Source organism: Scomber scombrus, chromosome 22, assembly GCF_963691925.1.
Source record: "Scomber scombrus chromosome 22, fScoSco1.1, whole genome shotgun sequence".
In the NCBI taxonomy this organism is placed as follows: Eukaryota; Metazoa; Chordata; class Actinopteri; order Scombriformes; family Scombridae; genus Scomber; species Scomber scombrus.
Window position 1 is genome coordinate 3056405 of NC_084991.1, and position 14209 is coordinate 3070613.

Below are 14209 nucleotides of genomic sequence, written 5' to 3' on the forward strand. Positions count from 1 at the left end.
TACATTCTTTGAGGAGGGGTATTTAAGTCACCACTAGGTGCCAGTAAATTCTTCACACTGCACCTTTAATTTTTTTAAATGAAGCTGTTTTAGCTGTTTTTGAGCTTAATAAAATGTACTACAATTATTGCATATTTAATCAACCTAAATCATCATATTCATCACTCTACTCCCACTGAAGACAAATACTCACCACTAACAGTCAGTATGAGCCCCTTCTGAACACATAAAAACTCTATATAATGTGTGGGTGTTCAATCATCTGATAATATTCACTGATATCAAAACTACTGAATATTAATCCTGTGCAAATTAAACAGTGATATCATTTTATCCATGATAATGTGTGCTATTTGAGAAATAGTGTTGTATATTCACATTGTCTGTAGGTTCTCAATATTCATCTCAGTAGGGACTGAAAATAATACATGTCTCTAATCATTATTCAAACACTTAGTTAACACAGTTATTTTTAAAACCTTTAAATCATATTTATTGATTTCTTTTTATAAGCTTTCTTAGGCGGCTTTTCATTTGGTTAACGTGTCTCTTCACGTCGTCACTCGTGTCTCAGCTCCTCCCAGGGAAGATGTGAGAGAGACATGAGGACGGAGGAATTTAATTCATCAGATGGAATGCCCTCATTCATTCCAGCCTCTTTTTGATGAGACAGCAACAACTCATGGCGCACAGCCTTTAACTGCCAAATATGTAGAATCAATTAACACTTTAATTTTTTACTTAATAATAAATAGTGATAATAGAATGGAAACGATGGAATAAGACACACATAGACAATTTAAATCCCTTAATTTAAATCTATTATATACTGAAAGAACGCAATCTATGTGAGGGAGCAATAAAAACAGCAGCCTGAAGAATACCTTTAAATGAAATATTGCTTATTTAGTTTGTAAAAGTCTGATGATGATTGCAGGAGACACGCAGCTGTGTGGCTTCATATTTTCCTGAAGGAGACGTACTTGAAATGGAAAAGATGGAAAAGGAGAAAGGAGTGTTTTTTTATTTTTTATAACTGACTCATAATTTTTTTCCATTTTCGTCAATCATTTTTATTTTATGAGTAAATTTGCAAAGTTGCTGTTGGTGCTGTTATTCCTGTTCCAAAGATACTTTTCCTTATCTGCTGTATTACAACAACAGCCTGACTGTTTACCGTCCCGTCAGATCAGCTGGTGTGTTTGTGTGTGTGTGTGTGTGTGTGTGTATGTGTGTGACACTAACCTGGTGAGCAGGTGAGATGAGAAGGAGGCGGGGTTGTCCTGCTCAGAGAACAGGGGCATGGATCCTCCCATCAGCCACAGCCTGACCGACATGATGATCACCACCTGCACCAGAGACAGATCCCATCACTTCAGTTTTACTTTGAATTATTTAGTTTTAATAAACAGACACATTAAACCAATAGAACATCACTTCAAATAAATGCAAATACTCACATAGCCAAAGATGAGGCCGGCTCGTTTGATAAAGGGGCTGCAGATGTGGAAAAGGTCCCTGAGTCTGGAGCCAGACAGGTGACTGAGGGGCACACAAACAGACAGAAAGACGGTCAGTCAGACTGTGGGCTTCAAGCACAATCAAAAACTGACATGTTCTCACAGGAAATCCCCCCCAAAAAAACCCCACACCCTCTGGTGAGGATTTGATTTATGTGTTGCTGTAAAATTAACCTGTCTATGTATCAAAATAGACACTCCTCTCTTTCTACTTAATTGGCGGTATGATTGCAATACTTTGTATCTCTAATAGGTAGATATCTTACTAAAATGCTATCTAACAGTTGGCTCTTGTTAACTGATTAAGGATTCTCTTCTAATTTAAAGGACTATGGAGACCTTTGATTACAGCTTATAACCTCAAGTGATCCCATGTCTCTAAATTAGGAGGAGTTAGTAAGACTATTCATTATGACTTTGACTAAGGTGATGGAAAGGAAAGGCAGACGTAGAGGAGAAAGTTGAAAGTGGAAGTAGAGCTGGGCAATATATCGATACTGTATTGATATCGTGATATTTTATAGATATCGTCTTAGATGTTGAATATCGTAATATCAGGATACGGCATGAGTGTTGTTTTTCCTTTTTTTATTTGCATTACAGTAAATTGATATATATTCCTGAACTTGACAGTCTTTTCTATTATCTGCCTCTTTCCACTTAGTCATTATATCCACAGTACTGATGATTGTTGATCAAAAAATATCATTGTGTTAATATTTTGTGACAGCACCAATAGTCATCCCTACAATATTGTCAAAATATCGATATCTAGGTATTTGGCCAAATATATTGCGATATTTGACTCTGTCCATATCAACCAGCCCTAAATGAGGTGGTATAAGATTGTATTTAGATATAGATTGGATAAGTGTGAGTGAGTGGGTGTATGAAGGTAAGTATTTGCAGTAGAAATAGGTGGATAATGTGGCGGTGTAGTCTCTAAACAAACAAACAAAAACAAAAAAATCAAGTAAAATACATATATCACAAAATGTGTATTGGAAAAGAGGAAAAAAGACAATTTCCCTGTTGCTCTAGGATATATAAAAGGAATAGCATCCCTGGGGAACAGTGGGACCACCACAGATAGATCTGAGCATAGAGTAAGATAAACCATGAACTCAGCCAACATTATCCTGTGAGTCCTTTGGGACAAAGTCTCAGACTGCAGGTCAGAATAGGCAGCAGTGTGAACAGTCTTTGAAAGTGCTCGCCTGTGCTTGGATAAAAAAAACAAACAGAAAAACTAAGGCTGTCGTTTGCAGAGGCAGCTCAAACACCCGCAGAACCTCGAAATAAAACATAGCACCTTCACCTTCACGACTCAATTATCAAAGTTATTATATATGGTCTATAAATCTCACTGCAAAGGTAGGGGATAGTTCTAACCAAAGATGAAAAAAGAATAGATAAGAAGAATAGATACAAAATGTAACCTGTAGGACTAAACCACTTGCACGTTATAACATATATGCATACACAATCACACACACACACACACATACACACACTACTGTAACCTCACACAGAAGCTCAGGCACAGCTAAGCATAATATGCAAATCCCGCACGGGGGATTTGCATATTATGCTTAGCCTACTTTTCAGATGACAGACATAACCTGGGTGATAATGTGAGATAATAATACTCAGATTGTCCATATGGACTAACATTTAGAAAGTTATGTTGGGTTAATTCTCCGTCACAGCTGTTGGGATAACCTTTTTCTTTACACAGTCTAAGACAGGCAGGTCCAAACTATTCCATAAAGGGCTGTGTGCCTGCAGGTTTTTGTTCTAATCAATCGAGAGCACACGATTCAACCAATCAGCTGTCTGAAGACTGAGATCAGTTGATGAAAATCTGCAGCCACATGAACCTTTATGGAATAGTTTGGACATCCCTGATCTACAGCTTTGGTAGCATCCATCCATGAATTAGTTATCCTTGTTGTTGTGGTGGAGAATCATTTTGACATCTCTGTTTTATGTGATCAATTTCTGTGTGAATTGCTGTGGGATTGTTACTCATTTCAGTTTTCACTGCCATTATTTCCTTCTTTAATGTTTCAAATCATCTGCTAAAGTGAGGGTATATCAGTTTTGATCCATGTGATGCTCATGGTTGGATTTACCACAGGTATGGGAGGGGCTTGATCGAGGTCATCCAAACTCATTGGATGGACTTTGGTATTTGTATTTCAGAAGATTTGACAACATCCACACCAATTCTACTTGATTTTAACTACACTTTGGTTTATTAAGGATTTTAAGTGTGTATGTGTGATTTAATTATCGTTTAAATATTAGAAGGGATTCCGAAGCATCTCTGGATCGTACATCTTACTCCATTTGTCGCTCACTCAAGGAGCTAGTTTATTTCTTAAGGTGTTAAAGTGTTTTTCTAAATTAGGCAGAGGGAGTAAAACTCTGGTTATTCTATCATTAACAATGTTTTTAACACGTTTTCACTTGCAGCACATGCAGAACTGTAAAAGGTAACTATTCAGACTTGCTCTGTGTAGATGAATCAGGCACAGGATGCTTTCAGAAAAAATAATCTCTAGCATTTGTTTTTTGATCTCTCAGTAGATCATCATTAAACTTCAATAATTTACCAGCACTTCCCTGCACATTTGTAACGAGGTCATTGAGGTCCATCCTCATATTTGCAGCCGAGGTCATCTGTGAACTCCCTGCAGACCACACACTCCTGTCCATTAGCCTGAGGTAGAAACTAAAGCTTCAGCTCTGACTGCGGAAAAAAGGCAGCAGGAGAATAACATGAGAGAGCGAGGGGATCAGACAGATAGAGAGAGGAAAGCATGGAGAATCCATTCAGCACCCCATCACTTTGTGATGTTTCCCTTGTGCAGAGCTTTCAAAGCATCGTAGAGAAAGCCAGAGAAGAGATCTCACAGGAATTCTACACGTCTACTTCATCTCTACCCCTCTCTCCCTTTGCTCTCTACTCCTTTTGTCTCCTTTTCTATATTTGTCTTTGACTAAGTCTTTGCTCTGTTTGTTCTGCTGAGGTTTGCGGTGCCGAGAGACAGAATGACAAAGAGGAGTCAGAGTCTGCAGGCGCTGCGTTCGGCTGAGTTTCCGTGAAAGAGTTTGGTCCCGAATGAGCGAGGCTGTTTGACAATCACTGAACTTATTGCTAGACTGGCGCTGTGCATGTGACGGGCTTAAAATTCACAGAAATATGCTATAAATGCTGATCTCTGAATCCAGGTACAAGGAAATATAACTGAAGAGGATGTGCAGTAAATACACCTACTGTGTAAAAGAGGGATACTTAGAGGATGACTGGGATGTGAATTGTGCACACCGCTGTTAGGAATAAGTCACTATAAATGACAACAGCTACATTTGCTCAAAGATTTATCTGAACATTAAATTACCTCCTGTAGTCCAAACAACAAGCATGTGGGGAACCAGAGTTACATCACATGAAATCATTATAAAGATATATGACAAATAAATGCTGTTTAGCTGAGAGATGCTAGATGCCTGAGGGGCAAAATAATCCTCCAGAAGAGCAAACACTCTGTGGTTTTATCACTAAGTCAAAACACTGGCAGAATTTAAAAGTTCATATTCCTCTGATTTATCTTCTATACCAAATTTTTAACCACTGATGTGTTTAGAAAGCATCAATAATTGATCTGACTGATCAATAAATGTGATTAAACCTTGATTCATGTGTCAGAGAGCAGAGAGAGTGTATTTTTTAGCTTTTACACCACTAAACATCTCCTATCACACAATATCATGTCCTATTTTACATAAGACATGAAAATATAACATAGTAATAATGATGGAAATGTATTTTATGTAAAGTGAAAATGAAGTGTGGGGTTTATTGTATAACCATTAGAGCCATCAGTGTTCACTGCTACATCATAAAAAGAAATCCTCATAACTACTATCTTATTAAAACTATCAACTATTCATTTCACTAAAACACATGTCAGTAGATATAATATTTTCATTTTTGTCCATTTTGGGCCACTTTAAGAAAAGTCATCAAATTTCAGAGTAAAAGATATTTTGGGTGTTTTTATTTTTACAAATGTCAAAACAGGTCAAATTTGACTTGAATAGTACGTAAGGGTTGAGTAAAGCTCTATTATTCGATATTTTATATACATGTAATCAATTATTTTTTATTCATATCATTATTTGGACAGGGACCATCTTTACTAAACAGGACGTCTACTACTTCAATTTAAATTGAATTCTAACATTTCAACTATAAATAATAGTACTGTTTTATTGTTTGTGCTATTTTCATCACTGAGCGGAGCCTGCAGTCGGCTGAGAGTTGAATCCCAGGCCAGAACTCTACCACCTATCAGGCTCTAATATATTCCACACCACTACAATACATTAAACATCGTGAATTATGCATTATATGAACAGCATTTCAAATAAAAAGACTGTTTACATCACTGTTGTAGTGCCACTTTAACAGCTGTGTTCCTTTAAGAAAGCATTGCCCGGTTGAAACTGATGAAAGCCGCGTGCTGCCTGGCTGCACTTATAATGTGAATGCGTCTTCTCGAGGTTGGATGAATAAAAAAATCCACCTGGGAGCGGCTGTTTGGTAAAAACATAGTAAATGCAGAGCAACACAATGTCCTTGGGAAAAATCAGTGAGACGGAGCAACGCTGAGAAGATTGGTTTCACGCCGCAAAGTGATAGAAAGAATGAGACACCCCCCCCCCCCCCCCCCCATTACACACACAAACACAGAGGGGGTGAGAATGAGGGGAATGGACAGATGTTGCTGGTGTCTTCAGACCCAGGGCCTCAACTTTTTTTTTTTTTTTTTTTTTTTACCCCTGTAGGATCATGGGAAAGACGATTCTGTGTATCTGAATAACAGGATGCTAATTTACCATGACAACTGTGACCGCGGCAACAGCGCAAGATGAATGGAGGGGAGGAGGTGTGTTTGGGGGATGTAAGACAGAAAATTGAGTTTGGCTGATTTGTTTTGAAGAAAGGTCGGAGGAGGAGGAGGAGGAGGAGGAGGGGGAGGGGGGGGGGGGGTTCCTCACACATGAAAACAACAAAAAACACACACATACACACAGAGATAAAAATCCACTGTCCCACTTGGAGTGTGATAGCATCTTATTTGTGGATTATGGTCAGTAATTGTGGCGCCTCAGTCTCTCTGCTTTCTAAACTGCAGCTCATTGATGCTCCACTCGCAGCTGAAATTCCTCACATTCCTCCCTCTAAGTGGCATTTCCTCTCTTCCTCCTCCTCCTCTTCTTCTTCACTCTGTGCCGCACAGCTACACACACTCACCCAGCTACTGTGGCTGAAACATAACAAGACTCCGGGCTAAAACTGACTCACCGAATCTCTGGAGTGGCCTCTGTAGTGATGTCAGAGCTGCTCCGTGTCAGCACTTTTTTTTCTCCTTTTTTTTTTTTTTTACATCGTCGTGATAGTACCAAGACGTTAAGTAATAATAAGCATCTGATAAAAAACCCTGACAGCTATGGGTGTTCTGTGACATTCAGTAGTACAGATAATGTTCAGTCTCTATGAAGTTGTAACATTTAAGGGCAGAACTTTTCAGAATATGTGTCAGAGCTTCACGCAGGACAGACATTAATAAAACCTTTTAGTACTCCTCTTAAATTTCATCAGATGGCTGAATGACTCAGTCACCGCCATCACATTCTCTATTCAGCTGTCAGCCTTCAGAGGTTTAGAAAAAGGAAGGGAAGTCAGAGTGAAGGAGAAATGATAGGTACCTGACGCCTGTTTGGACACATGAAAAGCAGGAGGATGGAATAGAGCAGAAGTGAAGGATAGTCAGAATAGAAGGTGGTATGCTGAGTGAAATATTCTTTCCATCTCGCTATATTCTGATCAATGTCCCCCCAATTCCCACTGGGAAAGTGAATTTGGTCCTACTTTATGTACCTTTTACCTCATGCTTTTCCTTCAATTTGTGAAGACAGTACCACACTGCAGTGCGGAACATTTACATATAAACAAATAGAGCTGGGTATCCTTCAAAAATGATGATAACACTACCAGTCTTAGTACCCTTAAAGTGATACTGATAACAATTGAGTATTTCATTCGAGCACACTTATTAGAGGACCTGAACTTAAAGATTGAGATCTCTAAGATTCAGAAGAAATGACTGACTAACAGCTTGATTCCACCAGGCGCAGATGCATATGGCTGGGTATCGTTTGAAAGATACCAGTACCAATCCAAGTACCCTTAAAGTGATACTGATACCAACTGAGTACTTCATTAGATACCCGTTCCACTTTTAGTGCACTTGCTTTTATCTGGTGTAACAGCTGTGTAGTGTAGACACACTTTAGAGAGTTTAGGTGGCATCTTGGCTGCTGAACTGTTAAGTTCATTAACTCAAATTCACCACGACTTCACCACCACAGACGGGTTGTAGCTGATGTGGCAGTGGACCAATCACATGTCACATTAAATCGATACTTGCATTGATTGGCTGTGAGTAAGTCCACACAAATAGTCCTATTTTCTAGCTCTGGGTGTGAAAGGATGGATTGCAGGTATCGTTTGACGGAAGACATTTCGATACTACTTGGTATTGATTTATTATGATCGATATTTAAAAGGTATCGAGTACAGATACCCAGCCCTATAAATTAATGTCTATTACATTCAAGCTCTTGCTAAATAAGTTCACACCATGTGTATTGAGCCGATCACCACCAGAGGAACCTCTCTGTATTTCATAGTATACAGAGTTATTAAATATAGTGTCTGGTATGACATTCCCGCCAGGGTGCTCTGGTAGTGCCAAAGGGATGGCGGAGATTTAGTTGTTGTAATTTTCACCACATAGTTGGAACCATCTGTGTACAGTGATCTATATAACGCCTATATTGAAAGTTTTTGGAGTCATGAAGGGCTGTTTGAGATCAGCTGGTTAACATAGGTCATAAAGAACATCAGTGTCTTTGTAGTTACTCTTACTGCCAGAAGGGGGAGACAACATTTTTTGCAGCTCAGGTTTAAATAAAAAGAGAACTGATTAAGACGTGAAAGAAAATAATTTTGTGTGTTTTTTGAGTCTACAGTTACTGAATATTGAGTCTACTATGAGGCTGTACTTAGTAGGAGCTTTAAGCTAAAAGTTGGAGCTAATATGCTTAATATGACAATGCTAACATGCTGATATTTAGCAGGTTTACCATCTCAGTTTAGCCGTGTTAGCATGCTAACAAGTTGCTAATTGCGGTGGATGTGGCCCAGGGGGCAGAGCAGGATGATTGGCGGTTCGATTCTCGGCTCCTCCGCATGTTGATGTGTCCTTGGGCAAGACACTTAACCCCAAATTGCTCCCGATGGCTGTGCCAACATACATGAATGTGTATGAATTGTTAGTTTCAACATGAAGAGAGGAAGCCCTTGTTACATGGTACCCTCTCTGTACCACCACAGCAGCTGATAACAACACATGAGGATCAGAAGAGACTAATTCTTTCATTAGAAAACACAGATGATAGAGTGTGATGCCTCGCAGTAACCGCTGCTTGATCTATTATTTAATGCTGTCGCAGCACTTTGATTACACAGAGTGGAGCAGATGGAAGTGCACACTCATTCACGTTCTTGACACAATTTCAGGACTTTAAAACGTTGTACTAGAACTACACAGACACACACACATTCTCCCATAGTGACACATGGACTACCAGCCAAAAGCTTACACACACACACAAACAAACACACAGGAATATTGTCCTTACTGAGTGCTGTGCTTCATTTTACATTCGCCTCCGACAGGATTCAGACTGCGACATGTCTGCTATGTGTGTGTGTGTGTGTGTGTGTGCATGTTCACATTTCCTCTCTGTCTCCCTCTCTCTGAGTTGATGTCATGTAATGCAACGTCTTATGATGTGTGATGTAGTGTGAAGGGTTGCTCCGGGGCAGTCACAGAGCTGCAACGCTTCACACTTCTCTGTCACTGACAAACACACACTCTGCCTGCATGCAATCTGTGTGTGTGTGTGTGTGTGTGTGTGTGTCAGGTTCAAGGTGCCCTTTTTGTCAATTAAGTCAGTGTGAAAAGCCTCAGCTCATCCCTTGTCAGTGCACCTGGCTGCCACATTATCCTCCATTGGTACCTGGAGACTCGAGCACAGGATCTGCTGTCAGTCTGCTGTCAAAACGTTTGTCAAGGATACAGTTTGATTGCTGCATGAAACAAAAGTGCAGTTGTTGGAGCTGATAGATTAAAACACTTTAGAGTAAAGTGGGAGCCAATCTCACCTGATTCACAGGAGAGGTACTTAGAGAAAAGGCTGGAGATTTTAATTAAATGCACTTGTGTGCTCTCTGTACTGACCTCTGAACTGTTGTGACACTTATGAATAATGACGGCTCTCCCTTTAGATGTGCTGTGATGTCACTTTCTTTTACAGGTGCAATAGATTTTTCTGATAATTTCCTAGAAAGGATTTAATATGTCAAACATCTGTTTTTTCTTCTTGTTTCTTCACTGTGATGATGTATGTACAGAGTTTGTTTTCACATTCATCTGCTTAAAATGGAAAGTTGCTCCTTAAATGTTAAAAACGTGAACCTATGAGCAAGATTTGTGACATCACAGCTAGTTTGGAGCCAATCATGATCCAGTTTGCAACTTACACATAAGTGAGATGTGGGAACTTGAAGCTTCCAGTGCACAAACACTGAGAATGGACTTTACAGTGAAGGAGGAAACATCTTGTGTCCAACAGTCCAACGTTTGAAATCAAAAATATTTGCATTCAGATATTCTGGATTTTTTAATTATGTATTTTTACGATTTTTTTTTTTACCAGGTAACTAAACTTTTTTTCTGTGGATATCCCACATTAGCATGAAAAGCTGATTATCTACTGCAGATGTATTTACACAGAGATTGTTTACTGTATATAGTATTTAATTTTTATTTATTTTATCACTTTCACCCTTATGCTGCTATTTTTTCCCCACTATACTGCTGTATCAATTTGAATTTCTACCAAGAGTAATCAATAAAGATACAGCTTATCTTAAATGATCTTATCTTAAAACATGTCTGATGGGGATCTTTAAGAGGGTTCATATAATGATATACATAAGACTGTATAATTTGGTATTTTGTTTTTCTGTGTTGTAAATTACAATTCAACATACAGAGAGTATAGATGAAACTTTCAAATGATAAATTCATTTAGGTGGATATCTGTCTTTCAAGATCTCAATTTTTCCTTTATTGTCATTTTTATTTTGCACTTCCATACATAAGAAAACTAAATACTGTTTATCTTAAAATACAAGAAAAAGCATAGTGCAAATATATATTAAAAAAATAGAATATATTAATTCAGATATCTTATTTAGTCATTAAGATTTCCTCTGGAAATCAACTTTTCCTTAAAAACTCAGCACACATACATTACTACTATACAATTAGTTTGGTCTTTCTTATGAACTCACATAATTATTGGTTGGTGCTTTCTATGCCTCCATCTGAGAATTCTTTTTTCCCATTTTGTCTAAAATTAGTAATAAAATAGTGAAATCTTTTCCAGTGAGCAAGTCAAATATTTTACCAGTTGTAGAAATAAATTGGTACAATTTAGATCAGCAGCTTCCGTGTATTCTTAAATGAAAATTCAATCTGTGTGATTATCTGCTCTCTATCATCATCCTCTGTCTGACATGCCTTTCTTCCCTCTAAATGACTCACTGATGATTATTCTTCAGCTTAACTCCCTCAGATGATCATACAAACATAATAAAGCTGACTACAAGCTAAAATATATTACAGCTAATTGCAATAAATATGTTCAATTCAATATATATCATATTAGATTAAAATGCATCTTCTCTACTTTTACTCTACAATATTAAGTTCACACTTATGGTAATAGAAGCATGTTTGGTTTGACAGTAACGCTGGATTAAAAAAAAAAAAACATCAGAAAAAGAGGCAGAGTGATCCATCTCACTGTGTTCAGTCAAACATATCAATCAACCAATTCAACAAACAAACTCAGTCTGATGATGGGGAAATATTCTCAAACTGTGACATTCACAAGAGGCTCAGTTATCAGACTCTGGTGTGCTGGTTGCTACGGAAACCAAGCTCTCACTGACTCATATCTGCCCCGTCCTCACCTAAACTAAATGAAAAGTTTTTTAAATTGACTCTAACAGTGAACCCTGCAGCAGATATGAGTATGTGTGTTTCCATATGTTTTCTGAACATCAACATGTTTTATTGCAGTCGGTTGCATCTGTACTGGGAGATCTGGATACATTTGACCCTACACTGCTTCATTTGCTCACTTTTCTTTACCTGTTTCATTACAGCTATCCAAAAACATGACATCCATGTAGTAAAAATAGCTTTCACATTCACAGGAACAACCCAAAAAAGTAGTAACTTGCAGTAAACGTCTCTGAGGTAACTACAATGTTCCAGCAAGGAGTTTTACCAGGATGGCAAGGAGGATGCTAGTGCAGTGTAAGGATGTGAACTCTCACCAGCTACCCACCTGCAACCAAAAACCAAGCTAGACGTACAGCTACAGCTCTTCAAGTTCAGGGCGTCAGAGAACTCTTTGGAAAATCATCCTCTTGGAATCATGAATATAAGCAATACAGGTGCAATCCTTTTTAAATATTTCACTACATTGTTTCATGTACTTGTAAACCTCTAAATGGAAAATAAGAGTGAACTGTTGATTGATTTTTGGTACAGTTTCATAACCACCACTCCTCTGCAATTAAAAACAGAAAGCAGGGAGGGGGAGGGGAGAGGATCAAAGTCCAAACTAAAGGTTTTTAATTCAGGATAAAGGGCTCAGTTTAAATGCACTGCAGTTTGATTAAAATATTTTGTGCTAGGGCTTGAAATGCACTTTTTAATCTTTTTTTTTTTATAATCAACCCCCCCCCGCCGGTTCCCCATACTTAGTGTCATGATCAGGGTTGCGTGCGTAGTAGTCTACACACGTGCTCCCAAAATCACACTCATCCGCCTGCCAGCTTAGGTCGAATGTGCATAAATCCCGGGGGAGGATTACTACCGGGCATCGTTATGGGCTCACAACCTCAGAGCTTTCCCAGAGAAAAGGCCCCAGCACTGCTCAGTACTATACCAGAGACAGGTCTGCTCTGTAAGTGCATATGTGTGTGTGTGTGTGTGTGTGTGTGTGTGTGTGTGTGTGTGTGTGTGTGTGTGTGTGTGTGTGTGTGTGTGTGTGTGTGTGTTCTTCCCTGGAAGTTACAGCCTGAAGTGCCCAAGGAACCTGCTCATTAATCACAGAGACAAAGATATATTCTCACACACACAACATGTTGCTTTTCTTTATTTGTGATCTCTCCCAAATCCAGAACAGGAAGAGGCAGTTCAAGCTGCGGGGAGTGTTTTCAACAGAGAGTGAGACTGATGAATATCACACATTTGCTCACGCAAAGAAAGAGTGTAAAAATAGCATCTATGCTCATAACTGTCAACAGATAATTGAGATCAATTAACCTTCGTTTGACCTGCTGTCTGCTTAAACACCTTTTTAACCGAATGACCACAGCTCAGGTAGATTTAAAAGAATAAATAAAGAAATAACAAAATTCAAAGGCTCAGCAAAATTCTGTTGGGCGAGTAGCACTTAGGAACCCATTTTGGCTCCATCTCATTCAGTTTCATTTGCCTCTATCTGTAGAGCTATCTGGAGCTCGTTATCCTGCACACTAGCATCTTCTGTCATTTCACATCTGCAATTGTACACATGTTCACCAGTTGTTGCACAATCAAAAATCTGACCCATCATTCCATCAGGTCTAGTTTGTATATTAAGTATTCATCTAGCATTCACTCTCTGCAAGATCACAGTTACTGTCAGCATTAAAGTTTTACTCTGTCTGGCCTACTGCTGTGACCTCCTGCCTGCCTGTTGACTGTGCCTGCTGGCATCATGTTGCGTTTGATTTTATGGAGTCCAAATCTTTGAACAGTTGTTCCAGGTGGAGCCAAAGATGACCACAATACAAAACAGAGGCTTTCCTACAGTATATGGTGTGTGTTATTGGTTATATTGCTGTTGTAGTTATTTGTTGTCTACCATTGCCCACTATTATGAACTTCTAGGAAGACTCTTAAAACAATCTGAAATGTTCTTTAAGAGTGTCTACCTCTGCTGCTGCTGAAATAATGCTAATATGCCTTTCACTCATAATACTTGGTGTTAAAAGATTATTAGGCACTGGACAGTATCATCTACAAGAGAAGTGTTTTTTCACCTAATAAGTAATGAGAATAAATTGTCAAATACTGGTGTGTTCCTTTAATATGGGTAGCTTCTTTGATGGAGAGTGGGAGAGCAGAGATTCAACTGAGTGTGAGTGGGTGAGAGGAGAACTACTTTGACTTTGGTGGAGCTTCCAAACCGCACATTAGGTTTTCAGTGAGTGGGCTGCTTTGAGGTTTTTTTGGGAATGCCAGCCAACTGTGGTTTGAAGAGTGTCTGTGCTTCTGTGTTTCTGTACTTAAGAGGACCCAGTGTCTTCACAAGAATATAGATTCTGGACATGTCTGTGAAGTGCAGTCAGTTTGACCAGTCCTCCCTCTTTTATAGTCTAGTAACGGCAATAGTATATATTTTACTGCCAGCCATTTTAC

General features: G+C 38.8%; 1 protein-coding gene across 1 annotated transcript in view; it reads right to left on the reverse strand.

Annotated features, from left to right (window-relative positions):
* The window catches only part of tmtc1 (transmembrane O-mannosyltransferase targeting cadherins 1), a 157493-nt gene that overhangs the window by 70388 nt on the left and 72896 nt on the right, over window positions 1-14209 (reverse strand). Inside the window, exons 5-6 of the mRNA XM_062443654.1 lie at window positions 1461-1542; window positions 1246-1349 (exon numbers count right to left, since the gene is read on the reverse strand). Of these exons, the coding sequence (XP_062299638.1) occupies window positions 1246-1349; window positions 1461-1542 (186 nt within the window). The remainder of the gene's footprint in view (window positions 1-1245; window positions 1350-1460; window positions 1543-14209) is intronic.